The sequence below is a fragment of the Jatropha curcas genome, chromosome 5 (genome assembly GCF_041381405.1).
Source record: "Jatropha curcas cultivar XTBG-Jc1 chromosome 5, XTBG_Jcur_1.0, whole genome shotgun sequence".
Taxonomy (NCBI): domain Eukaryota; kingdom Viridiplantae; phylum Streptophyta; class Magnoliopsida; order Malpighiales; family Euphorbiaceae; genus Jatropha; species Jatropha curcas.
This window is the reverse complement of record NC_143155.1, coordinates 5,052,237-5,079,323: the sequence shown is the minus strand read 5'-3', so window position 1 is coordinate 5,079,323 and position 27,087 is coordinate 5,052,237. Positions and strand designations below refer to the sequence as shown.

The 27,087-nt window shown below is 32.0% G+C and overlaps 1 protein-coding gene across 1 annotated transcript; it reads left to right on the top strand.

Moving 5' to 3' along the window:
• The first annotated feature begins 17,094 nt into the window (after nt 1–17,094).
• Nucleotides 17,095–24,375, top strand: LOC105629001 (signal peptide peptidase). Its single transcript, XM_012210520.4, has 12 exons — nt 17,095–17,267; nt 17,487–17,577; nt 18,644–18,759; nt 18,853–19,004; nt 19,127–19,212; nt 20,034–20,161; nt 20,879–20,929; nt 21,555–21,641; nt 21,778–21,847; nt 23,007–23,143; nt 23,258–23,335; nt 24,085–24,375. The coding sequence occupies exons 2-12, from the start codon at nt 17,538–17,540 to the stop codon at nt 24,163–24,165; spliced, it is 1,026 nt and encodes a 341-aa protein (XP_012065910.1). The 5' UTR covers nt 17,095–17,267; nt 17,487–17,537; the 3' UTR covers nt 24,166–24,375.
• Nucleotides 24,376–27,087: the final 2,712 nt, after the last annotated feature.

Here is a 27,087-nt window from a genome sequence, read left to right as displayed (position 1 = left end):
GATTTGCAAGTGCGCGCTCGCGTACTTGGCCCTTGGCCTGCAAGCGCTCGCGACCTTCATCGCGCGCTCGCGTATTTGGCCTGGGAACTCACTGTCTCTCATGTTGCACTCTACGCGCTCGCGACTTTCAAGTACGCGCTCGCGACTTGTGCCCGATAACTCACTGTCTCTCATGTTGCATTCTACGCGCTCGCGACTTTAAAGTACGCGCTCGCGACTTGTGTTTTCATGCACTTTGTGTGACATCCTACCGAGTTGAGTCTTTGCATTGAGTCGAGTCTTGCATTGAGTTGAGTCGAGTTGAACCAAACCTGGTCGGGGTAGAAAGAGATTAGAAGTGGACTTATTTGCATATAAAGGTTAGGACTTGTTTGCATTAAAATATACAGCTTGTGTATTAAGTTGTAGCCTTTGTACACTTGAGGTACCAATTGGGGAGTTTACACAGCCAAGTCATTTCATCTAGAGACTACCCGTTCTTATCATCAACTCACTTTCCCATTTTCCCGTTTCTCCTTCTCTTCTTACTTGTCCCGCCCATTTTCTTTCAATTGTCGACATAGTTAAGCATTAAGTCAACTTCAAGTAAGTAGAATTCCTTGAAGTGTGATGTTATTTCCTATTTCATTTAGTTCTATTGGAGATGAGTTATGAGAATTCTTGTGTATAGGAGAAGAAAGTTCAAAAGGTGCAGAAAAGAGAAGCTGAAACAGAGGTCAAGTTTTTGACGTCAAGGTTTGATATCTCATGTTGTTTACTATTTTCTTTGCATGTAAATTGTGTGGTGTGTTGCTAGTGAGATGATATGTTGCTTATTGTTGAGTGAGAAGAGTGGACATGATGTGAAAACAGGGGATGAATATATGAAGTGGAAACAGAGTTTGCTGGAAATTTTACCAGCAACTTCATCTTGATTTTGAACCCATTTAATGATGGAATTAGGAATTGTTACAGAAGAGTTATTTGTTCCTTTTTGTGTTAGCTTTACACGCGTTTTGGAATCACTCAATTTGGAGATAGCTATTGAGAGTTATGGCCAAAAGAATACAGACTGCACAGAATCACGTCGCGCGCTCGCGCATGCTGGAAAGCACGTCGCGCTCGCGACTTCCCATTGCGCGCTCGCGACTTGAGTCAGGTAGCTCTCTGACTCTCAATTGCACAACTCACGCTCGCGAGGATCACATGCGCGGTCGCGACTTTGGCCAGAAGCTCTCTGACTCTCAGTGTGCGCATCTCGCGCTCGCGAATCACACAAGCGCGCTCGCGACTTCATCTCGCGCTCGCGACTTGTGCTGCGCGGTCGCGACTTCAGCCAGAAACACACTGACTCTCAGGATGCACAAGTCGCGCTCGCGACTTTCACATACGCGGTCGCGACTTGAGCCAGAAACCCTCTGACTCTCAGTCGCGATTCTCGCGCTCGCGATGTTGCAAGGCGCGCTCGCGACTTATGCTGTGACACTCTTTTGCCTTTCATTTGCTATGTAATTACATTCCTTTGCTCAACATGCATGCATCCAATCATTTTACAACAAAAATACAACATAAGAACATGGATTAAAACAACATACAAGCATTCATATGATGTGAAATCAAATCAACATGATGAACTATGAAGTTATGCAACCATTTATGTGTTATGGTGTTATAATTGACATGTACATAAGAAGCTCCATTGAGGTTAGGTAGAAACCAGGCAGATAAGGCTATGTCGTGACATAGAATAGCAGATCTGCGCCCCATACAGTTTGGAACTCCGGCTACAGGCCGTTGAGTGGATATGATTATACAGGCCATAGCAGCCAAGCATACAGTATTCATACAGTTTCATACAGTTTATCTTATCACTTCGGTTTCACTATAACCTTATGGAGCCATACAGATATTTTAACTTGCTACTGCATGAATCATACAGCAAAATAAACAGTAAGAAAGATCATTAAGGTAAAATGAAAGCCGCATGCTATGTGTGATTATATGTGCTTACATAATGCTTTTTGCTTATATGTGTGCTTAGTGTTGTTTTATGTTGAGATATCCACTGAGCTTTATTTGCTCAGCGAGTTACCTGTTTAACTCGCAGGCTTTTCTTGTTTTTGTGAAAAGCCTGTTTTATGACTAAAGACTTTAATACTAAAGACCTATGACTATAGACTTTAATTAATGAACAAAAGACTTTAGACTTATAAAAGACTTTAAAAATAAAAGACTAAAGACTTTGAAAATAAAATGATAAAGACTTGAAGACTTTTAAAAACAAAGACTTACTTATGCTTTTTATTGTTTATCGTATATAGACTTATGCTTTCCAACAAAAACTTAAAGTTGATAAAGACTTTAAAACTTGATTTTAAACAAAGTCATATATATGTAGAGCGCTAAGATTATTACTAGGATTTAAATAAATACAGATACAAACATTTAAAGATAAATCATAACTGTGAACTAAAATACTATGATTAATTGGGTTTATATGAATACTTATATAATTCATTAAGTATAATTTTACTTCAGAATCAACATACAGTTTACACAATATTTCTGATGTGGAAGATCAGACTAAGCTGCATCCACAGAGCATACTTATAACAAATTTAATCAACAATTTAGCACAAAGGTTTAGGGTTCCTGCAACCTTAACCTGGGATCCCCAGAATTAAGTCAGAGTGTGGAGGGAGAAGAGAAAGGTGCCGTAAACACGGACTTATATTCGTAGCAGTTTATAATAAAATACAAACTTTATTTAATTACAAAATACAAATACAAGATTTAAAACTTACAATAATTTTACTTTAAACTTTCTCCAATCTTGAACTCTTACAGCTTGAACTAGGAGCACAGAAGGAGAGGGGGATTATAGGTTATAACTAATACTAAACTTATCTGAACTTCTACCTTCACAAGGGGAGAGGCTCCCTTTATAAAGAAAAACAAAGAATCGTTCTTGTTTACTTTTACTGTTGATACACATTACTCTGTCTGTCACGGATTTTTACTGTAGAGGAATAGTGCTTGGTCGGCCATTTACCTTTTACTGTAGAAGCATGTGAAGGAATAAGGTTCCTTCTGCCTTTTAATCAGATGAGGACGACGTGTCCTTCTTTTTCTTTTCTTTTCTTTTTACTTTGCTTTTTGTTTTAACTTTTTTCCTTTTTCTTTTTTGTCAGCTTTACTTTTTACTATTATTGATTGAAGAATATCATCATTACTATCTTTACTTGAAACAAAGGAAGATGATGATGTTGACGAAGAGGAGGACGCCATGTCTGCCCATTTGGCTTTGCCTTTATGACTGGGTTTAGATTTATGATTGGGTTTAGATGACGATTGATCTGAAGAAACTGCTGGTGGTTTACTTGATGAGGGTTTTATTGGAGAATCTGAACCTGTGGAAAGCTGCTGGAACATTTCCTGGCAAATTCTTTTATACTCATCAGGTGTTTTAGCCGCTGCTAACCTAGCTTGACACTGTGCTTTTTGGATTCCAAATGTAGGTTGATCCTTTAAAGCAAGAGTTGTGGCATAGGTTAATGCAGGTGTACCAGAAAGTTTAGTTCGAATCCATTGATCTATTTTAAGTTCAGTAGTAGAGTTCTTGAAAGAGCCCCACCATTTAATCTTGTGTCGTTTTACCAACATAGGAATTTGAGTTCCTATGGCATACTGAGTGTCCAAATACCATTGATATACCCAGGGCGTAAAGAAGGCCATACAATAGTACATTAAGGATGGAATATGGGCTTCTTCAGGTCTAGGTTTATAATGGGCTTTAAAGTACTGATATAAAGAGATGATAGGGGGAGGGAGAATATCATTGGATAATCCCCTTGTTTGCCACCATTTTTAAACCAGTTTGGAATTTTTAAATCAGTACGAAAAGACTGATCAAAATAAATTAACCACGAATGAGTAGCAGTGGGATTTTGAATAGAGAAAACTTTTTCCCATGCTTCTTTATAGTCAAAATAATTATAAGTAGTACTATGCACATGCTTATATAAAACTTTGAATTTTACTGGAGTATAAAGAGATGGTGCAGGCCAATCTTTGGGGTGAATAACCCGTTGGATTTTAATGGAAGAGTACAAAATAATAGATTTATTTTTAGGATCAAAATTATGTTTAATTTTTACAGAGTCAGTATCAAGTAAGATATTATGATAATATTCCTGAGGTTTTGAAAGATCATTTGGAGTAAAATACCAATCCTCAGGGTAATAGTGTTTTAAAATTGACCAAGGATTAATATTATTATACCCATCCTCGATCTCAATTTCATAATCAAAAATATTTTTAACAAACCATTTATGTATACTTTGAGGAGTATACTGGATTTTTGGCAAATCCACAGCCATCAACGGATTTGATAAGTCTTTACTGTCTACCGTTTGAGACAGACTAGCCGTACCATGAACGGGTACGATCGTTTTAAGTTTAGAAGACATACCTGCATCCTCTGTGGAAGAAGATGCTATACCGTGCAACGCCTTTAAAACTTCAGGAGATTGACTAAGTTGTTCAATCCATTTTTGAAGATCTTTAGAGGTTTTAGTGTTTAAGGCTGGGGTTTTAGTGAGGTCTTCAGAATGCTCAGAAAGAGCTTTAATGGGTGAGTCTGATTCTTCTTTAATGGCTTTTCCCTTGTCCTTTTTCCTTCCCATTGTGCTGTAAGAATTCGCGAGTAAGAAAGTCTGGAATATTATTTTTATTACCAGGAATAAATTCAATATCAAAATAAAAAATACTTAATAATGCTTGCCATCTTGCAAAAATTTGTTTAGAGGCAAGATTTTTAACATCTTTGTGTAAAATATCTTTAGCAGATTTACAATCAATACGTAATAAAAATTTTTGATTTAATAAATCAGACTGAAATTTATTTATACATATTACTATACTCAAAATTTCTTTTTTAATAGTGGAGTAGTTAAGTTGAGCAGGGGTCCAATGGCCTGAAGTGTATTGGATTATACGCTCTTTACCATCAAGTTGTTGCTTTAGAATACCACCATATCCTATATCCGAAGCATCAGTTTCAATAATTTTAAATGCTGTAGGATTAGGAATATATAAATAAGGTATTTCTTTTACTAAAGATTTTATCTTTTGAACTAATTGAGTATGCTTTTCCGTCCAAGGACTAGCATTTTTTCGTAATCTATCATGCAATGGTTTTATCATGCAATTTAGATTAGGATAAAAATCAATAACATAATTTAAACAACCAAGAAACCTTTGTAATTGGAGTTTATTAGTAATTTCATCTGGAAATTTTTCTCCAAATACCAAAGTTCTTTCTATGGGTTGAATTTTACCTTGCTCAATATAATGACCCAAAAATCTGATTTTAGTTTAAACAAGTCCATTTTAGTTTTACTTAAGGCCAAACCATTTTGCCGAATGACCATACAAAATGTTTTTAAGTGTGTGAAATGTTCATGAAGAGTTGTACTAAAAATAAGTACATCATCAATATACAATACAAAATTTAGAATAAGGATTAAAAATATCATTCATAATCCTTTGAAATTCAGAAAGAGCATTTTTTAGTCCAAAAGGCATTACATTCCATTCGTATTGACCAAATGGAACTGTAAATGCAGTTTTATATCTATCCTTAGGATCAATTTGAATCTGCCAATATCCAGATTTCATATCAAATTTACTAAAAATATTTGCATTATATAATTTCTTTAAAAGATCTTTTTTATTAGGAATTGGATATCTTATCCATTTTAAAGTTGTATTTAATGGTTTATAATTTATTACTAATCTGGGAACACCACGTTCTATTTCAGCATTTTTATTTACATAAAAAGCTGCACAAGACCATGGGCTTCTAGATTTAGATATTAATTTTTTATTGAGTAAATCCTGAATTTCATTTTTACAATGCTCTATCAATTCAGGACTCATCTGAATTGGTCTAGCTTTAGTTTTAATAGTTTTCTCATCAAAATCTTTTTCATATGGTAAATCTACTATGTGTTGTTTACGATTCCAAAAAGCATGTGGATGATCAGCACATAGTTCCTTTTCCATAGATTCTTTTAATGTTGTGATTTTATCTTGTATTTCTTTAGTCTCTAATTGTTGTTTGATTTTGTTTAAACACATATTATTTTTTGCATCTTTTAAATCTTCTTCTCTAGATTTAATTAAAGAATTGATCTCTAATATTTTAATTGAATGAGCTTTTAAGAGATTTAATTGCTTCTTTTTAGGTTTTTCAGTGAATTCTAACTTAACTGTACTATTTCTTATTTTAAATTTAATACAATCCTCTTTAACTGAATATGGCGTTATTAGGTTTATGAAAGGGGTTCCTAATATAACCATATAATTTATTTGAGGTGATAACAAAAATATTGTGTTTATTTCTAAACCTTGGTTTACTATTTGTGCATCTGTTTTGCCTATAATTTCTAATTTAGATTTATTTGCAGTACTTAATTTTTCATTAGTTTTTGACCAATATCTTTTAGGGATTAAATATGATTTTATACAATTTAAATCTGCACCTGTATCAAATAGTGCAATTGCATCTATTACAAAATCATTTACCTGAATATTTATTTTTACCAAATATTTTCTTGAAGTTATTTCTTGTAATAAGTTTAGAAAATTACTATCTACATCTTCATCTAATTGATTTATTTCATCTTTATCTGGTTCTGCTTCATCAGAAGAAGAACTAGAAATAAGTTGAGATTCTAATACCTTTATTAGTTTATCATGAAGTTGAAATCGTCGTTTTAATTCACTAACTTCCTTCTTTAGATTTCTAACTTCATTTTTTAAATTACTAGTAGAATTTTCTGCTTCTACTTTTTTATGCTTATTTTTATTTAATATAGTTGTGAGATCATAAGTATTATGTTGAATTTTAGGAGTTATATCCTCTTTTACTATCTGGGTTTTTTCAAAACTTTTAATGAGTTTTTGAAGGAGTTTAGCTTTAGTGTCTTGGTCATCTATAGAATTTACTACTTCTAAAAGCGTACTTTGATCTTTAGTTAACATATTTATAGAATAATCAGATGAACTAGTTGTTGTTCCTAATTCATCAATTTGATTTCTACTTTCTATAATCTCAGATTCTGAAGAATCAGAATCAAGATATAATTCGTGGATTTTATTTAACACTGCTTCATCTAAATGCAATTCATTTAACTTTTTATTAAATTTACAAAATTTTGAAGTATGTCCCTTTTTACCACAATTATAACAAGTTAAATCTTTATAAGAGGTTTTATTTGAATTTTTAGCTTGTTGCTTTCTTTTAGACTTCCTATGGGGTTTATATTTTTCTTTAGAATAAAATTTATCTTGACTAGGTGTAGACCTATATTGTCTTTTATAATATTTATTTTTATACTGTTTTTTAGATTTATGTGTTCGCGAGCATTGCCCATCACATTTCTGTGGAGATTTTAAAGTATAATCAAATTGTTTACAAAATGATCCTAATTCTTTTTTAGTTTTCTGCATTTCATATTTTATTGTTCGTTGAAGTTTTAAATCATGACAAATTTGTAAACCTTCTTTTTGAATTATACTAATTAATTGACCATAAGTTAATTTACTGTATGGTATAGGTTGACCATATCGTTGTTTAATATTGTTCCTAACTTTTTCTCCTAAGAAATAAGGTAGTCCAGCCAAAAACTTTTCTTTCCAAAAGCTTTGATTAGAGTCTTCTCTTAACATTAACCTAGTGAGAAAAGTAGTTTTATATTCCTGAAAATTTCCTAAGTGTTTACATTTTAAATTACTAAGTAATTCTGCATTTTTATCTTTTAAGTGAGATGGATCTCCAATAAAATGAAGTGAAATAGTGAGAATTAAAGATGACACAGCATCCTGAATTACTTCACCATTTTCATCATATATAGGTTCACCTTCATCATTGACTTGAATTGAATTTAAAATTTCTAGTTGTTGTTGTTCAGTGAGATGATAGTCCCACCAACCTTTAAGTTGTCCAGTAAATCCAGCAATAAGGATTTCTGCAATAGCTTTATCAGAAATAATTGACTGTGTTTTATAAGCATTTGCAGCCATAGTCATTTGTTGCAAAATACTTAATATATTATATTCACTTAAACCATCTATGTTCCATTCATAAATTGTTGAAGCATTATATTTAAATTGAGATATAGTGTTAGGTTTATCAATAATGCCTAAGTCTGGTGCCCTATTTACTATTTCTCGATGATGATTTATAGGATTTAATTCAAATTGTTTAGCATCTTCTGAGTTAGGTTCGCTGTCATCCGAGTTGGTGTTTTCTTCTATAATGTTTATATTTCTAGAGGCTTCAGTAGTGTTAGGAGCTATAGGTTGATTAGTTGCTGAATGAACCTCAAGTTTACTCAATTGATCTTTTAATTTATTTACAAATTATTGTTTACTTGATTGAGAAATTTGATAAGGTTTAAACATGTGAGTTTTTACAGTTTCTTTTCCTTTTATGGTTTCTAACACTAAAGGTTTATCTTCTAACATATGTTCTATTCGTTTTAATTGTGAGTTTAAACAAATTAAACTTGCATTACTAAAGTTATTTTGTTCAATTATCTTACTATTTGTATCATTATCTCGAGCGACTTTGTATGGTGCACATATAATTTCATGATCTTGATGTTTTAATTTACTAATTGTTTTAGGAGGAAAATCACTTTTTATTGTTTGTTCATTTACTATCCATTCTGGTCTTTTATCTCTTATAGTAATTGGATTTACACTTTTTTCTTTAATTAATTTATACCATTCAAAGAATTTAATTTTAGTTTGATTATTGATTTTATATTCTAAATATTCATATTTTAATTCTTCAAAAGGATAAAGTTTTAATATCTTTTTCATTTTAAGCAAATTTTTAGTTTTAGATATTTCTTTTATTAAGCTTTTCTCAATATCTATTTTACTAAGAACATTTAATTCTCTATTTATATCATTAACATTTTCAGTGATAGCTGAAGCTGTTGGTGATTCAGGTGAATTAACTAAGGTTGACTGTTGATTTACATAATTATATATATATATATATATATATATATATATATATATATATATATATATATATATATATATATATATATATATATATATATATATAATTACTATTTGAATTTTATTTTTTAAATTTTTTAGGAAATTCTTTATCACGTAATGGTTGAACCAAATGAAGAATTTGACATTTCAGTAAGTTGACCTATAGATATTTTCGCTTTTGTGAAATTAGTTCATAATATCTAATTTGTTTCTTTTATAAATTTAGTTTTCCCTTTTCAGAATTTGGGTAATGAATCAGATGATAAATTTAAAGATAAGTCGGAGTTAGATGAAGTGGTAATTGTACATGATGATGCTAATACTTCGACTAAGAAAATACCAATACCTCAAAAGAGGAAGAGAACTCAATCTCCTAGTGTAGTAAAACCTGACCACAAGCAAAAATCAGAGGTATGACAACATTTTACTCAACTAACTTGTGCTAAACTTGGTAGAGCTATATTTAATTAGTGTGGAGTGACTTATACATGTTCATCAGCACATGGTACAAAAAATATGTGGAGACATTTGCTTAAATATAAAAGGTACCCATACAATGCACAAACACGTGATAAAAAGCAAAACACTCTATGTTTTGCTATAAAAAAAGAAAACTAGTGGGAGAGGAAATGAGAGATCTAATACTACTGCTACCTTGCAATCAATTGGATTTGATCCTAAACAGATCAGGGAGGCATTAACTAAGATGATTAAAATTAATAAATTGCCATTTAGGATTGTTGAAGGGGTGGGATTTAGAAATTTTTGTCAAAAAATGTGTCCTGTGTTTTTTGTTCCTTCTCGCATGACAGTTGCAAGAGATTGTATAAAAATTTATGTTGATGAAAAATTGAGGTCGAAATCTTTCCTTAAAGATGAAAGGGTTTGTTTGACTGTTGATTGTTGGACATCTAATCAAAACATGAACTAAATATGTGTTTAACTGCTCAATGGATTTCTAGTGATTGAAAATTGCACAAAAGAGTATTAAATATTATCCAATTCCTAATCATAAAGGAGAAACAATTGGTAGAATGATAGTCATATGATGGAGTGGGGGGTTGAAAAGATTCTCACAATAACTGTTGATAATGCTTCTTCTAATATTGAAACCATTAATTATTTGAAAGAACATGTGAGTTGGAAGGATGTGGTTTTAGATAATAACTATTTGCATGTGAGTTGTTGTGCACGTACTATGAATCATATTGTCTGTGAAGGGTTGAAAGAGTATAATGAGTCGATTGTGAAAATTAGAAATGCAGTCAAGTTTGTGAAGTCCTCTCCTAGTAGTGAATTGATGTCTAGAAAATGTGTGGATAAGGTGAAAATTACTAGCAAGAGATTATTGTACCTAGATATAAATACTAGGTAGAATTCCAGCTATCTGATGTTAGAAGTGGCTAAAAAATTTGAGGCTGCATTTAGTAAACTTGAGTATTATAATCCTAGGTACATTGCACATTTTGAGGGTGGAAAAATGTTAGGATCTCTTAATAAAAAAATTGGGAAAATGCAAGATCTTTTATATGTTTTTTAAAGTTATTTTACGATGTTACATTGAAATTTTCAGCCACTTTATCTGTTATATTAAATATGTTCTTTAAAGAGATTGTAAAGATGCAACACAATTTGAGCTCAATGATGGTTAAAGGCAATAGTAATTTGAGAGAAATGGCTAATAAGATGCAAGCAAAGTATCATAAGTATTTAAAAACTTTCAAAGATGAATTACTTATTGTATGTGGCTATTGTATTAGATCCTTGTTATAAATTAAAATATCTTAGATTTTGTTTTAAGAAAACATATGACAAGTCATTAGCTTCAAAGTTGATTGAAAGTGTTCGCATGACATTGAATAATTTATTTGATTGGTACAAAAGCATGCAACCAAATCTTGAGGGAGGTATTGCAGGTGTTACTAGCTCCAATGTCATCAATGATGTTAATGATAGAGATGATGATTTAGATGCAAAGTTTGGATGGAAATTGCAATCCAAAGTAACTTATGAGGATATGTGTGAAATTGGGAGTTATTTGTTGGAAGCTTGTGAATCTTTTGGTGATTTTAGCATATTAGATTCGTGGAAAGTTAATGCTTACAAGTATCCTATTCTTTCACAAATAGTTAAGGATGTTTTGGCTATTCCAGTATCTATAGTAGCCTCTGAAAGTACTTTTAGCACGAATGGTCACATCATTGATCCATTTAGGAATTCATTGGCTCCTAAAATTGTTTCACCACTTGTGTGTGCACAAAATTAGTTAAGAGTAGACTTAATTTCTCTAGATATTTGACAAGTTCTGGATGATATTGAGAGATTTAAAGAAATTACAAGTGGTAAGTCAAATGGCTTTAATATTTAATTTGTTCTTTTAAAATTTATCTTGTTTATCCATCTTATAATTCTTAAGTTTTTTTTTCCTTACAAAGATTTCAAGTGTCAACCATAGCACTACTGAGGATCCTCTATATTAGCAATTTTAATTACAATCTTGTTGCTTCTTTTTTTTTAATAGAAATTTATTTTGAAATGTTGTTACTCAACATATAGTAATTTGAAACTTATTGTAAAATTACCTTATTAAGTGTTTTTTAATTTTATTGGTTGTATTTCTTATTAGAAAATGTAATGTTTCATACTTATTGCTTATCATCATGATTATTATTATTAAAAAATGACATGTTGCTAATGGAATATATTGTACTTTGTGGTATAATAATATTTCTAAGTGATTTTAATTTGCTAGTTGCTTTTGTAAAATACTTGTATTTTATCGAAGATTACTTTTATTAATTATCATTTATTTGACCTGCAGGTTTATATTGAACCCGTACCCAACCCAACCTCTTTCATAACTTGTGGGTTCACGCATTTAATGGGTTGGGTTGAGTAAAAAAATATTGACCAGAACACATGGACCGGGTACTTTTTTTCAATGAATCTGACCCAACCCGGCCCACATGCAGCCCTAATCGGTTCAATGACCAATCCGATTCTCAAAATATTAGTCTAACATTTAATTTTTGTAATTTCAAGGTTCAATTTTCTCAAACATCATTTATTTATTGTTATTTTCATCAAACTATTCATGTTAATAGGGATAAAATTGGAAAGAGAGATTTTTTAAAAAAAAATTTAGCTACATTCATTCATTCTATATAGTGACATTAATATATTTAGTGGAGATAGGTAATATTTATTACAGAAATACTATGAAATTAAAGGATGTCGTAAAATAACTAATAAAGTATTAATATTTCCTATTCAATTAAATTTTCTACATATTATATATACATATATAGAAGAAATCAAACTAAAAATTTATTTAGAGGAAACTATGTACAGATATGAGATAAAAACCAAGGAAAAATTATTTTCATGTCTCTGAGGTTTTACAAAATACACTACTTCATCCTTGTTCTTTATACAAATTATTCTGCACTCCTTTACGTATGGCTACATCGAACTCTTTAATCCTTACATCGAAAAAGTAAATATTTTTCTATTAATTTTATAAAAAAGACAAAAAATACCCTTATTGGGACCCGCAAACATAAATAGAAAACTAAATAAAAATATAGTTTTGACTTTATCTAACTTGAAGTACCCTTAGTTAAGCAACTAAAATTCCCACTAGATCCCCAACAGACCCCATGCACCCTTTCTTTCACATTTAAGAAGACATTTTTTTCTTTTAACTCTGCTTTTCCCATTCAATCCCAAAACCTTCTTCAATTCCACCAAAACTCTTCTAGCAACTAGTTATTGAAGTTGTCGATAAGGAAGCTGTTAGATTTATCCCTTAAATATTTTCGATACTTCAACAGTTGAAAAAGAAGACTTCGAGGTTGACCAACTACCACCACCACCATACCCATTGACATATGAGGCCGTTATAAGAAAACCCACAAAGAAAATCCCAAAGAGAGCCATTTTCCTACATAAAAAATTAAGTGAACCAAACAATTAGCATTGAATCTAGATTTGATCGAATATTGAGATTAGGGAGGTGGAGGGAGATTGGATTGAGGCTGTGGTTGTGATTGGAGATGGAACAAGTTGTAGATTGAGCTTCTTTTCTCCACTTTCCCATTCAATTCAATGCCTTCATCGTCTTTGTCTTGTCCAGATTTATGGTATTAAGTTGTCGATAACAAAGAGATGGGTTTATGGCAGGTGGACCAATAGAGAGATGGGTTTCTCGACTTTCCGCCGGTCACTTTTTATGAGTCTAATAATATGCCATAATTAAAGATCATCAAAAGTGAAAAAGTTATATTTGTGGGTCGTATAATAAGGGTATTCTCGTCCTTTTATATAAAATTAACGGAAGAAAATATTAATTTTTCGACGGAAGGACTAAAAAGTCTTACATAAGCATATGTCAGAGAGTGTGGAATAATTTATACAAACAGTAAGGACGAAGTAATGTATTTTGTAAAATTTTGGGGACCTAACAATAATTTTCCCTACATATCAGTATGTTTCTATATTTTTGTATAAGAAGTCAAATAATAAACCCTTTATACAAAGAATAAAAAAACACAATATTGACGTGAAGTATCTAATCGAGTTGACAGAATATAATATTTGTGCTATAGGCGATCTCTTGCTCCAATTGATGGCTACTTATGGCCACTGTTCGACTCTATGGTCTTTCTACAAGTCCAATCTGATTATCTTGAAATTTCTTCCTTATATTAGAGAGCAAATCTGAGATTTTTTCTGCATAACTATCCAAATGACAAAAGACATTAGATAAAGTCACCATAACGGCGACAACAATAACTCAAAATTAGATATGAGTGTAAAATCTCAAGATATGAAAATAATAAATCCCAATATTTGGCGACAGTAACTTAGATCTGTATACAAATTTAAATATTATTTGCAAAAACAGAAACAAAAAAGGAAAATGTGTGACTACCTGTGAGCTGCTCGCGGAAGAAGAAAAGAGAGTTTTAAGATTTTAGGTTTAAAAGAAAGAGAGGAAAAGATCTAGTACATGTTTTATATTGAAAAACATGTTTGTTAGTTGATGTTGTACATTATGCACGACTAGAGTGAATTTTAAATGAATGATGATCTATAAATTAAATTGAAAAATGTGTGTTTATATATATTGCCTACCATTTTACAATTAACCATTGTATTCTTTTTAATTAGATGATGAAATAATATTTTAAAATTATAGAAAAATCTAGACAATAAAAAAGAAAAATTATAATCAATATTTAATATTGTACAAAAGTTAATAAAAAATTATAAACAACGAGTAAAAAATTAATAATAGCAGCTAATTAGGTGTGGTCTGATTAGTCTTCCTATCTCTTGTAGAAGATGTATGGAGTGAGAGGTCTCCGCCACAAAAGTTATCACTAATTTAGTGAATGTTATTCAAAAAGGAGGGCTACCCCTATTGAGTAGTCCACAATATTATTGTTGTTCATTGGGTCTCGCATGTTTAAAGAAAAACTAATAATGACAACCTACCATGCTCCTCATAAAAATTAAAATACAAATTATATTAGTAGGCATGGCCGATTCAATGAACTGCCGGTTTCGTTTCATTGAACCGCCGGTTCGAGATGTTTAAAATTTTGAACCGGAACCGACCCTTGAACATCCGGTTCCGGTTCTGGCACGGTTCAACACGGTTCCGGCAAACCGACGGTTCAAATTACGGTTCCGATTCGGTTCCGGCATTACGCAGATTTTTTAAAAAATAATAAAATTTTGATTCCGAATTCATGAATAAATAATAATTTTAAAATGTTTAAATTTTATTAACTAAATAAATTATTATAAAATTTTAAAACAAAAACTTCTATTAATTTAGAACTATTATTACATTAAATTTACAAATTTTGCTAACTCACTAATATAGAAAATTATAATTTTTTTATTTTGGGCTTGAATTAAATTAAAATTGAAAATTTTTTATTTAATTGCCTACGTATCCTCTAGAAAATTAGAGAAAATCAAAGCCCACATAGTTCTTTTTTTTTTTATTACATTGGAAAATAACCTCCCAATTATTACATTAATTTTAGTCATCGGTGCCACTAGTCCCCGTTAATGAGTCAGAATCATCATCAATTGGTTGGATAAAAGTTGCAAAATATCTAATATTTTTTTACAAATAGTCCAATGGGAAATAAATGGGAGGTAGGATAATAAACACCACTAAAAATTCTCGTACAATTTTCAAAAACTTGCAAAATATTTAATATTTTTTTACAAATAGTCCAATTGGTTGGATAAAGTTGAAAATGTGATGCATGCAATTGCATAAATGAAGAAAGAATATCTTTATATTCATAAGACTCATTTAACATTTTATAAGTTGAATTCCACCTTATAGGAATATCTCTTGAAAATTTTTTATATTTTTTTCCCATAGAGTGACAAAAATTTTTAAATTCTTTTCTAACATATCCATGTGTCCATAAATGATTTAAAGCATTTTTTATTGGACGTAAAAATATATTTAATGTTGTTAATGCATCTTGAACACATGAATTTAAAATATGACATGCACATCTAGTGTGACAAAACTGTCCACCAAATTTAGGTTGACAAAGAGTTTTTAATTCATTTATTGATGCAGTATTTGCACTAGTATTATCAAAACCAATTGTAAAAATTTTTTTAGTCAAACTATATTCTTCTAAAATAATATTTAACATGGTAAAAATATTATGCGCGGTGTGAGAGTCATCAAAAACTCTAAGTGCAATAATTCTTTTTTCAAATTTCCATTCATTATCAATCCAATGGGATGTAACATCCATATAAGAATGAGTTTGCCAAGTATCACACCAAATATCACAACAAATGGCAATTTTACCATTAAAATTTGCAAATAAATTTTTTAAAATTTCTTTTTCTTTTAAATAAATAGATAAAATATTCCTTTTAAGTGTATTCCTAGGTATCTTTTTTGCTAAAGGATTTAATGTTTTTTTACAATAGTTATTAAATCCAATTTTTTCACCAAATGAAAAAGATAATAGTTTCATACAAACCATTTTAGCCATTTCAATTTTATTAGTTTCATCACTATATTTAAATAGAGGAGTGTTAGGATCACCATACCTTGATGACGATAATAGAGTTTGAGTTACATCCATTCCTACCTCACTTGGATGATGTGATTTTAAATGCCTATTGAGAGTGCCATATCCTTCTCCAAGCTTGAATGCATATTCTTTTTTGCAATAATTACATCGAAAGTTCAAACGGCTAATTAAGTGAAATGATGATGCTTTTTTTCACTACTAAACCTTTTTTTTTACCAAATAAGTGAAATGATGATGTTTTTTTTCACTACTTTTTATAAATTAGGTATTATTGCAACAAATAATTTTGTTTGTGAATCCGGTTCGAACCGGACCGAAATCGCCGGTTTCGGGCCGGTTCAGGTTCATTTTTTAACATTCACATGAACCTTAACCGGCCCTTGAACTGCCGGTTCTGGTTCAAAATTTTGAACCACCAGTTTTGGTTCGTATACAGTACGGTTCGGTTCCGGTTAGAACCGAACCGGTGGCCATGCCTATATATTAGTCTAATAATTATTTTATTTTTAATATTATTATAATATTCAAAATATATTTGCGCAGCCCGCAAATATTTAGCGTGTAAATTCTTATGAATATTCAGCAGGAAAGACAGATATTTCTCGGTTGATGACATGGCAAAAGATGATTTGTCGAAATACCTCATGGGACGTGGCTTTACTTAAAGTGCATTAAAAATTGATTTTTTAAGACCGGTACGGTTCCTTTCAGATACGAAAATACGTAATGTAGCAAAATTATCATGGAAAACATACATCTATACCAACCGACGGACTGCAATCACCGTCACAACCCAATGAAAGGATACCGCGTGTATGATGATATTCCATCAGTTGTTTTTTTCTGCAAGGCTTTCTTACCTTATTGGCAGTGACTGTATCTTGCGTCACTGACATGTTAATATGGTAATAATAACTCTTCGTCCCCATTTTAATTTTACAGTAGACCCGATCCTCTTCGGGTAAAACCCTATATCTCTTTCTCTTTCTTCTCACATATCCAAATCTCAAATCTGTCTTCTCTCTGAAAAAAAATTCTCTTTCTTTCTCCCTGTTGACGAACTCTCTCCGATCTGTTTTGTGCAGTTTCTTTTAGAGAGAGAAAGGGGACACATCTCAGGTACATCTCTTTTATTTTCTTAATTTTATATTGGTGCATGAGAATTTTGAGTTAGGAATCTCTCGATTTGCTTTTGTTTACTGAAGTAAGATCACTGCATGTGCTCACAGAGTGTGATTGATCTCAATATTTAAAAAATTATAATGGTTTGATTGTTCTCTTTCATTTTTTGGATTCAGTTGTATCTTCTTGATCTCTAAAGTTGCTATCTTTTGATAGATTTCAGTTCATTATTGAAGTCCCCTATCATAATTAAATTATTGGAGAACAATGAAGAACAACGAACGTATTGCTAATTTTGCTTTAGCAGGTTTGTTTCTCTTTTTCCTTTTATATGGACTGTCAACTGTGTGTTTGTGGGGTGTGATTGCTATGTCTAATCTACAGTTGTAAGAATTGATTGTATAATGAGTTCATTTGGTTATCATTTTGATCTTTGTTGTTAGTTTATTTGTTTCTCTTTCTAGTGTTGACTTCAATGAAGTCAAGGCTTGTTGTCTTAATTTATGCTAACTTGTCCAAAGTCCAATACAAGATATGTATGTGGATAGCTTCTTGTTGAATTTTATATCTCTGTTTCCTTCTTGTAATGAGGGAGGAGAAAGGAAAATGAAGTCTTTAGTATTTGGGTGAGGTGGTGGATAAGGTGTGCTATTGGCGTTTTGGCAAGGAATATCGTTCTATCTATGAAGGGAAGATAAGGAAGTTCTTGGCTTGGATGTCAAATTGTCCACCCTGAATCTGAAAGAACTGGAAAAAGGATTCATGTAAGATATTACTGGCCTTAATTAATAGGTGTTAGGTCGAGCCTTGGTTGAATTAGGTAACTTTTGGTGAGTTATGGATGACCACCATAACTATTTTTATTTTTTGGTTGAAGCAGCAGTTGCAAATTAAGGTTGATGAGAGATTGATGGTGTGCAGATAAATCCTGTTGAATGAGCTTAGATAGATGTAACTTGTTTTCTTCTTGCATTTCAACTCATGTCATTATATGTGGAAAAAGAACTGTCCAACCTTCCTGTCTTTGTTTGTCTTTCCATTTGTCCCGTTTGCATTATATGGTAATGACAGTCTGCAACTATTTGCTCAAGTTTTTTTTTTTTTTTTCCTTTTTCTCCTTTCCAATAATAAAAGCATGTAGAGTGGTTGGATCTCATATTCATCAAGGGGTTTGTGGACATTGATATCTTATATAATAACCTAACTAAATAAAAAGAAAGGAAATGAGGTTTCTGATATGATAGTTCTTTGTTAAGATTAAAATATCTCTTTTTCTATAAATATTATATTTCTGATACTGCCTTTCTTTGTCCTGGTATTTTTGGGAACTTGGATTTTTTTGTTTGGGTGCATGCTAAAAGTTTAAAATGCAGGTTTAACATTGGCACCACTTCTGGTGAAGGTAGATCCAAATTTAAATGTCATCTTGACAGCATGCCTCACAGTCTATGTTGGGTGCTACCGATCTGTCAAGCCAACTCCACCTTCAGTATGTATAGTAAAAGCAGCATCATTTGTTCCCTTATTATCACACTGGCTTTACGGCAAGCTTACTGAGAAATTTTTATGTTTAATCTTGCAGGAGACAATGTCTAACGAGCATGCAATGCGGTTTCCCTTTGTTGGGAGTGCAATGCTATTATCGCTATTCTTACTTTTCAAGTTTCTTTCTAAAGACTTGGTTAATGCTGTGTTGACGTGCTACTTTTTTGTGCTTGGAATCATTGCACTTTCGTATGTTCTTTCTGTATGGGTTATTATACTAATTAGTAATTAAAAATGTGATACTGTATGTTTAAATATATTCTTTTGTTTTGCAGTGCTTTTAGACTACTCATTGTTTTCACTTTTTGCAGGGCAACATTGTTACCGGCTATAAAGCGATATATGCCAAAGCATTGGAATGATGACGTCATTACCTGGCATTTTCCATTTTTCCGCTGTATGTATTATTGGATCTTTTCATGTTTCTGTTATAAGTGAGCTTTCTTTAGATTTAATTTTTTTTTCTAGCATTGTTCATGGTCTACCACTTGCAGTACTGCTAGGGTGCTTATTCTTTGGCAGCATAGAACTTGAACTGCAAAATAAATGTTCTCGAAATTTACATTGGGTTGTTGGTGTTGCTTCAGTTTTGTTTGCTTATAATAGCCTGCGTTATCTTTGTTTATTTTTTTTAATTGTTATCTCAAAGGAATTAGAATGTTCACGTGTTGCTTGAGAGTGGTATGTTTAGAGCTTTTCGTCATTTCCCTCCTATTCATTTCTTGGAGTTATGTTCATGTATTTCAATACAATTCTTTTGGTTTCTGTTAACTTCTGGAAACATTAAGAAAAATATATGCTACAGAGTTGAAAACCCTAGAAGATTAAAAGATGGAAACTTTTGGAAGATATTTTGATAAAAATGACAAAATACTGATTAACAACCTTGGTTTTCCATATGGGTTTTTTTAGATAGAGCTAGCCATCTCTATATTTGATGGAGATCAAAACTTCAAAGTCTCACTTGAATTTTGAAGGGAGAAATTAGATGCTTTAATGTCCTCCTTCGCCTCTTTTGAGCAAATTCTCTTTTATTTTTCTCCTTTTGGGTGATGTGCACTTAGTATCTGGTGGCACCTAGTGGTTTTCCCTGCTATGAGTATTTTCTGTATGTATATGCATTTATCCAGTCTTCCAGATATGAGTTTTATTTGATCCAGTTGACATCTTGCCTGCATTATGCAGAATGATGTTTTTCCTTACACATTTCTTACACAGCTTTGGAGATTGAGTTTACCAGATCTCAGATTGTTGCTGGAATTCCTGGAACATTTTTTTGTGCATGGTATGCTTCTCAGAAGCATTGGCTGGCTAACAATATTTTGGGCTTGGCTTTCTGTATTCAGGTCTGGCATCATTCTAAAGCAACATTCTTGTGGCTAATTTCCATTCGTAAATAGTTGTCTTTTCACTCTATTTTTGTGGCTTTAGTTGCTGGAGAAATTTTCAACTAGCCTTCTAGAATATTTTATGATACTGTAGATGAATGACTCTAAATTCTCTATTTTTCTTTTCAGTGATAGTTTTGCTTTAGCTGCATCAGAGCCATATGCTTCTCATATCATCAGTATTGGTTATTAACACTTTTGCATTGCCATTTTCATGTTTTTAATTTCTACTTCACCTCAACTAACCCATGTAACATGAACTATGCCCTGTATTTGCTTAATAAGTTTTGAGGGTTTTGCATGTACATTCTTTTCTCTCAGTACCTTAGAATTGCCAAAATAGTGTTATTGATGCTATTGGTAACTTTTCTTTTGAATAGTAGTCTGCACCAGGGATTTCATTGAATGCTGCATTGTTCTTAGTAGTAGGTTATTTTTGTATACAATATCATACTTGGGCATTGTAAATACAATCTTCATTTATATGCATGTGAAAAATACTCGCCGTGTTGATTGTTTGAACTGGGAAGTGATTTTCTTGATAAACTGTTTAGCTTGCGCAATTTTTGAAATATTTATCTTTTTTTAAAATTTTTTTTTGGGCTTTCCTGAGGCAGAGATGGTTACTACTTGTTTACTATGAATGAATGATTTCTTGCTCTTTTTTTCTGGCAGGGAATTGAAATGCTTTCCCTTGGTTCTTTTAAGACTGGTGCCATCCTCTTGGTAAGAAGCATCATTCACTGGCCAAGGAGTTCTTTGATTTACTTTGTGCCTATTGTTGCTTAACAGTTAATATTCAGAGATATGATAAGTTTAAATTATTGGCGTTTTTATTTGTTTGGCGGTAGTGCTATGTCATAACAGACTATCTTGATATTCTTTTTCAATTGGCAAAACATTGTTGAATATTTTGGTCTTAGGATTATTTGCCCCAAACTTCTTGTCTTCTCCCCTCCACGTGTTGTCCTTTTGGCTCCGGCAAACATATCGTCTATAGTTTCCTATGTTTTTTCCCTAATCCCTTATAACCTAGAAATGAAGCACGAACTAATGCACAATAACGTGACTTGCCTTGCAAGTCAATTTTGCAAGTTATTATTTGTATTATGAAGTTGTTTGTGGACAGTTTTGGGAGTGTGTTCATTTGCCCCATCACATGTCTGCTGAAATATTATTTGTCCTTGTTATTTCGCAAATTCACCTGTAATTGCAATCGCTGCCAGCACTATCAGATAGTCAAATTTGGCAAGGATATTTAATATCTATGGACATTTGCTTCTGGTGCTTTTCTGTTCCAGATACTCTTCAATTGCTCCTGACATTTTCTTTCTCATCCTACTTGATACAGGCTGGCCTTTTTGTATATGATATTTTCTGGGTTTTCTTCACTCCTGTGATGGTTAGTGTGGCAAAATCTTTCGATGCTCCTATAAAGGTTAGTGTTCCAGCTTAATGTGATTTTCACCTGTCCTTGCCTTTTTTTCTTTAAGATGTTTCATGGGTTCTTATTGTAGCACTCAGCATGATGTATTGTAGTATGCTAATTGCATGACTGCTTGTTTCTTCTGTAGCTTTTGTTCCCAACAGCAGATGCTGCACGACCATTTTCCATGCTTGGGCTTGGTGACATTGTTATCCCTGGTAAGCTGTTAAAGTTTCAAGTTAATGTCTGCTATTGGTGCCTGCCATTCAGTTTTCAACAATTGTGAAAGTTAAATGTGTATGAAATTAGCAGGCTTCGTTTGTTTTCCTGTTGTATCCTATGCACTGTCAAGCTGTCTGATGCATATTTTTGTTGTCAGTTTATTGTATTGAGCTTCTGTTATGTTAGATTTTTGGCAAGCATTGCTATTATTATTATTATTATTATTATTATTTTTAAATCCCTATGCCTTTTCATGGCCTTGTAGAAACTATAAGAGTAGTTGCTCTCTAATTCTGGTTTATTTGGTGGATTGCCTGATTTAGCATTTGATTTTCTGAAAACCCATGTTTGCTCTCTGGAGTGACAAGGTAGACTGCTGGAAAGAAAATTTTAAGCTAGTTTTTTAGTAAATTGTATGCTTACATATTCTAGTAGATGAAGTCTCACTATATATTTACTTTTAGAGGGAAGCTCAATTTTTTATTTTTAACCTCTGAGTATATCTACCTTTCACTTTAAGTGAGCAGTTATAACTAAAATCAACACTAACAACAGCCCTTCCCTCTCTTCTCTTTCCCCTCTTTCTTTCCCTTTGTCCCTCTACCTTAAATGAGCTGAGCTGGCTCGTGAGCTGTTCGAGCTTGGCTAGGAAAAAGTTTGAAAAAGTTAGGCTCGAATTAAGCTTGAGCTCAAGTCAACTCATTTAGCAAATGAGCCGAGTTTGAGCCTAATGATGTTTAGCTCGAAAGCTCGTCGAGCCTTATCGAGCTTTTATATATACATATATAACATTTATTTTAGGTTTACTCGAGTCTCAAGCCAAGCTCGAGCTCAATATTTTCGAGTTGAACGTTTAGCTGCACTTGAGCTTTTATTGAGTCTAGCTCGAGCCAAGTTTAATTCTATCAAGCTCAGCTTCAAGCCTGACAGGTTCGAGCCTGGCTCGACTTGTTTATGCCACTAGTTGTAATTGCTATCCAAGACCTTGTGATGCTATTCTCTTATTTCGAGAATAAGATTCAACTGCAAAATGGAAATTGATCTCTCGATCTCAAGTGCTTGTTGTAATACATTGTTACATCTATTATTAAGCAGGCTCTATAATGAGCATTTCCATGTTCATAATTGTTCATTATATATTCCTTTCCTTCTCAGGTATTTTTGTAGCGCTGGCATTGCGATTTGATGTGTCTAGAGGAAAACACAGTCAATATTTTAAAAGCGCCTTTCTTGGATATACATTTGGTTTGGTCCTTACAATTATTGTAATGAACTGGTTCCAAGCTGCACAGGTTAATTAACATGTTCATTTTGTATTATTTCTTAGTATAAAATATCCATAATGTAGTGCTTAATTTGTTTGAACATCTGATCCTAATTGTTGTGCATTCTTTGTTTGCTTTCAGCCTGCACTTTTATACATTGTACCAGCTGTAATAGGATTCTTAACAGCTCATGTCATATGGAATGGTGAAGTCAAACCGGTTAGTTCAAACCTTTATGATCTTTTGTTTTTTTTTCTAGTATTGATTATAGTATGTGATTTCTTTTTTCTTATCCCAATTCTTGATGTTTTAAGAGGCTGTCCTTTCTTTTTTGGATGCTAAAGAGAGAAAAGCACAAATAGGATGAGCAAATATAATTATTTTTAATTCAAAAAAGAAAGAAAAAAAGGAAAAATAAAGGCTCTCCAATTCCTTGCAAATATAATTATTTAGAAAGGACCAGAACTCAATTCAAAAAAGAAAGAAAAAAAGGAAAAATAAAGGCTCTCCAATTCCTCGCAAATATAATTATTATTTAGAAAGGACCAGAACTTAATTCAAAAAAGAAAGAAAAATAAAGGAAAAATAAAGGCTCTCCAATTCCTCTAGGCATCTGCGGTGGTATAGATATTTGCAGAATAAGATTTGATATCTTAACCCTTATTAGCTGGTCAAATTTGAACCTTTGCACCCTTTATAAAAAGATAACTGGGTTTTTTGCAAGCAAAGGAGGAGGTATTTAATTATCCTGTACTCCCCAGGGAAGAGCTGATCTCATCTAGCTTTAATGGAAATATGAAAATAAAATTTCATTTTTTCTTTTCTTTGGTTAAATTTTTAGTTATTCTAATTTGGAGTGCGCTTTATAGCTTTATAACCAATTTCAAAGGGTTGTATGTCAGCTTCTTAAAACTTTGCGACCTTAATGTAATTTAGCGTTATTTCCTGAATAACATTTTATTTTGCAGTTGATGGAATTTGACGAATCCAAGGGTGCTGCATCATCTCAAGATAGCAGTGAAACCAACTCTAGCAAAAAGGTCGAGTAAGTCGCAAAAAAAAAAAAAAAAAAAAAAAAGAAAAACTCTTGTAGCTTGCGATAGAAAAATATTGTTGTTTTCTTTGAGGACTTGAAAGCTTCTAGATCAATCCTGCTAACTTATGTGAGCTGCACACAGTTGTAACAGATTTTGGTATTTCAGTGAAAAATAATATAAAGAATTAGCCTCTGATAGCAGGACCATATTGGAAATTGTCAATTTAATTTGCCTAATGAAGTTTTTCTTTCTTGAGAATGAAGAATGTTATTTATGTTGAGATCATTAAAAAATATTATTGTGGCCTTGTTTGGTCATAATATGCATAGCTATAAGATTGGAAATGCAGAAGGAGAGAACGTTATGCACATGTCATGTCTGCCTGGACGGCGCTATGATTGTTTGTGTGATTTTTTTTAAGTTATAATAGGGGCTGAATATATAAATTTACTTTTGAATTTTACAATTTTAATTTTGTGACATTTTGAATTTTGTGGATGATTTAACGGACAATTGAACTTATAAGTCTTAATAATATTACACTATTTTTTACACTGATATCAATAATTTTTTGAATTTGACTTTTATTTGTAAAATTTTGATTTAATATGCAGTTAGTATGACTTTTGAAATAATAATTTTTATAAATTTTAATTTTTTAACAAGTGTTTAATTGATCTAATTTTATATGTTGAATTGCAAATAAAATCATTTTGAAAATATAAAGCATTTGATATGTGTAGTTTTATAAATTGAAGTGTTTGATATGTCAAAGTAAGAGTTGAGAGTGTTAAAGTAATAAAAATTGAGGTAAATATATATTTAGTCCTTGAGGTATGATAAAATTATTTAAGTAGTCTCATATTTTGGATGAATACCCAGAGAGCATCCCTGATATTTTCCTTTATCACTCTATGTAGTCCCTTATATCAATTTTGAGGGTTCTTTCCGTTAAACAATGGAAAAAGTAAGAGAGGTGAGAAAATATATGAAATTGATAAAATTATCATTCTCTTCTTTTTCTTCAATGGAAAATCCTTTACCTGTAGATATTTGGTCAAATTACTTAGCCAGTATTGCAATTGGCATAGCTAATTAAAAAAGTCCTAATGAAGAGGAAGTAATCGCTCCAAAGCCACTATATTTTCTAAATAATTTCTCTTTGTTGGCTAATAGCAAGTAAATTCAAGTTAAAGAACCGACCACTTGAACAATACAATACCGAGAAAGTCAGCTCCATCTGTGAGCAAACGACAATGGAACAATTGTCACCGATAGATTGGGATTAGTTGTTTTTTGCATTCAAATTCTTGCATAAGGAGATCCTTTCTAATTATTTTATTTTATTTTATTTTATTTTTTTTGATTTTTGGGATGGAAGCGAGGGGGTTTGGTTCATGTGGAGATATTGAGATTTACTGTACCTTAAACTCTTTTGAAAACCAAGAATCCAACCACCCCAATTTGCAAAATTGCAGCAATACCCACAAAAACCAACCCTATCTTCTTCGCTGTGTTCGTTTTCTGAGCTTTTTGTGATGATGGTGGCGGTGCTTGATGCCTCTTTGAGGCGCTCGTGCGCAAGGCATGACTTGGTGCTGGCGGTGGAGGACTGCTTATTGGATATGCAGATTTGTTGTGATGTATTTCGAGGCCCTTTAACTACAAATTCTTTAACATGTGAACCCTTTTCTGCAATATACTGGCTCATATTTTGAGTGCCTTTGACACTGTCTTTTGCTTGAGACCCTCTCCCTACTATTTGTTGTGATGCTTTTTCTGGTTGTAGTTGCAGATTCTGGGAACTTTGAAGGTGGTGAAGATGGTCAAGGGTGTTTTCGTCATTTCCCTATGACTCAACGGACGAACCTTTAAAATTGTGGACGGAGGGACTATTTTACAGTGACGGAGGCAAACATAAGAGAACCTTTTGGTTTTTCTCTGGTGTCTTATTAATTCATAGTGGCTGTTCGGGAAGAGCGTAAAGGGAAGAAGAGAATGTAAACCAACTCGGAAATGTGGAGTAGATGGGTCCCACGTGAAACCACTCCTATCCTATGGCCGGCTGGTTTAGTGGACCGCTGGTTTGGGCCACAAGCGCAGAATAGGATTGGTCTAGGCCTGGCCGGTTTTAGCTTGTATCAAATTTTGATTTGTTTCTTAGTTAGAAGTTCACTATTTTTGGTAAGCTGTGTTTTTTTTCTACGAAAAAAAAAGTACTGAGAATTTGACCAAGTTTAAATAATTTTTTTATTTTAAAAAATTTATTCCATTTAATTACAACATGAAATATATAATACAAAAATTATTAGATAGTAACAATGGGAAAAGAAATGGAGTCTTAATCCCATCCCCTTAAAATATCGCGTAAAAAATGGAATCCGAATTCCATCCCACTAAATATATATTCATCCAATCTTATTTTTTCGGAAAGGATTGAAAATTAATCAAGATTTCTCATAATCTTACTAAATTATTGTGCTCTTAATTACAATTAAACAAAATTTATAAATACAAATTTGAGTTGGAAAAAAAAAGAATAAACCAAATAAGTAATCAATTATTGATCATCTACCATTAGAGTTAGAGTTATGATAAAAGATTTATTTGTAGTTACTTTCTAGTTAATATGAGCATCAAATATAATGAAATAAAATAGCTCAAAAACTATGTACAATTCAAATTTAAATATAAAAGGGCAATTGTTTTACAATGTAAACCATCATTGTTTTGCAACTGTTGCTTTTAAGCTGAGTTAAATTTGATATTCACTTAATTTAATATTAAATATTATCTGAAAAATAAACATTGATAGCATTAAGCATAAATAATAATACAGATTAGTTAAAATTAAGATCTTCTCTTGTATTTATTAAACCTTTTATTTTTTTATTCAATAGAAAAAATATATTTGGAAATATTTACTTAATACAT

Bases quoted from the DNA above. Each gene is read 5' to 3' on its own strand.
- LOC105629001 (XM_012210520.4), top strand. From the start codon at position 17,538: ATGAAGAACAACGAACGTATTGCTAATTTTGCTTTAGCAG. The intron at 19,005-19,126 runs GTATGTTCTTTC...CACTTTTTGCAG, and splicing joins CTTGGAATCATTGCACTTTC to GGCAACATTGTTACCGGCTA. The intron at 20,162-20,878 runs GTCTGGCATCAT...TTTTTCTGGCAG, and splicing joins GCTTGGCTTTCTGTATTCAG to GGAATTGAAATGCTTTCCCT.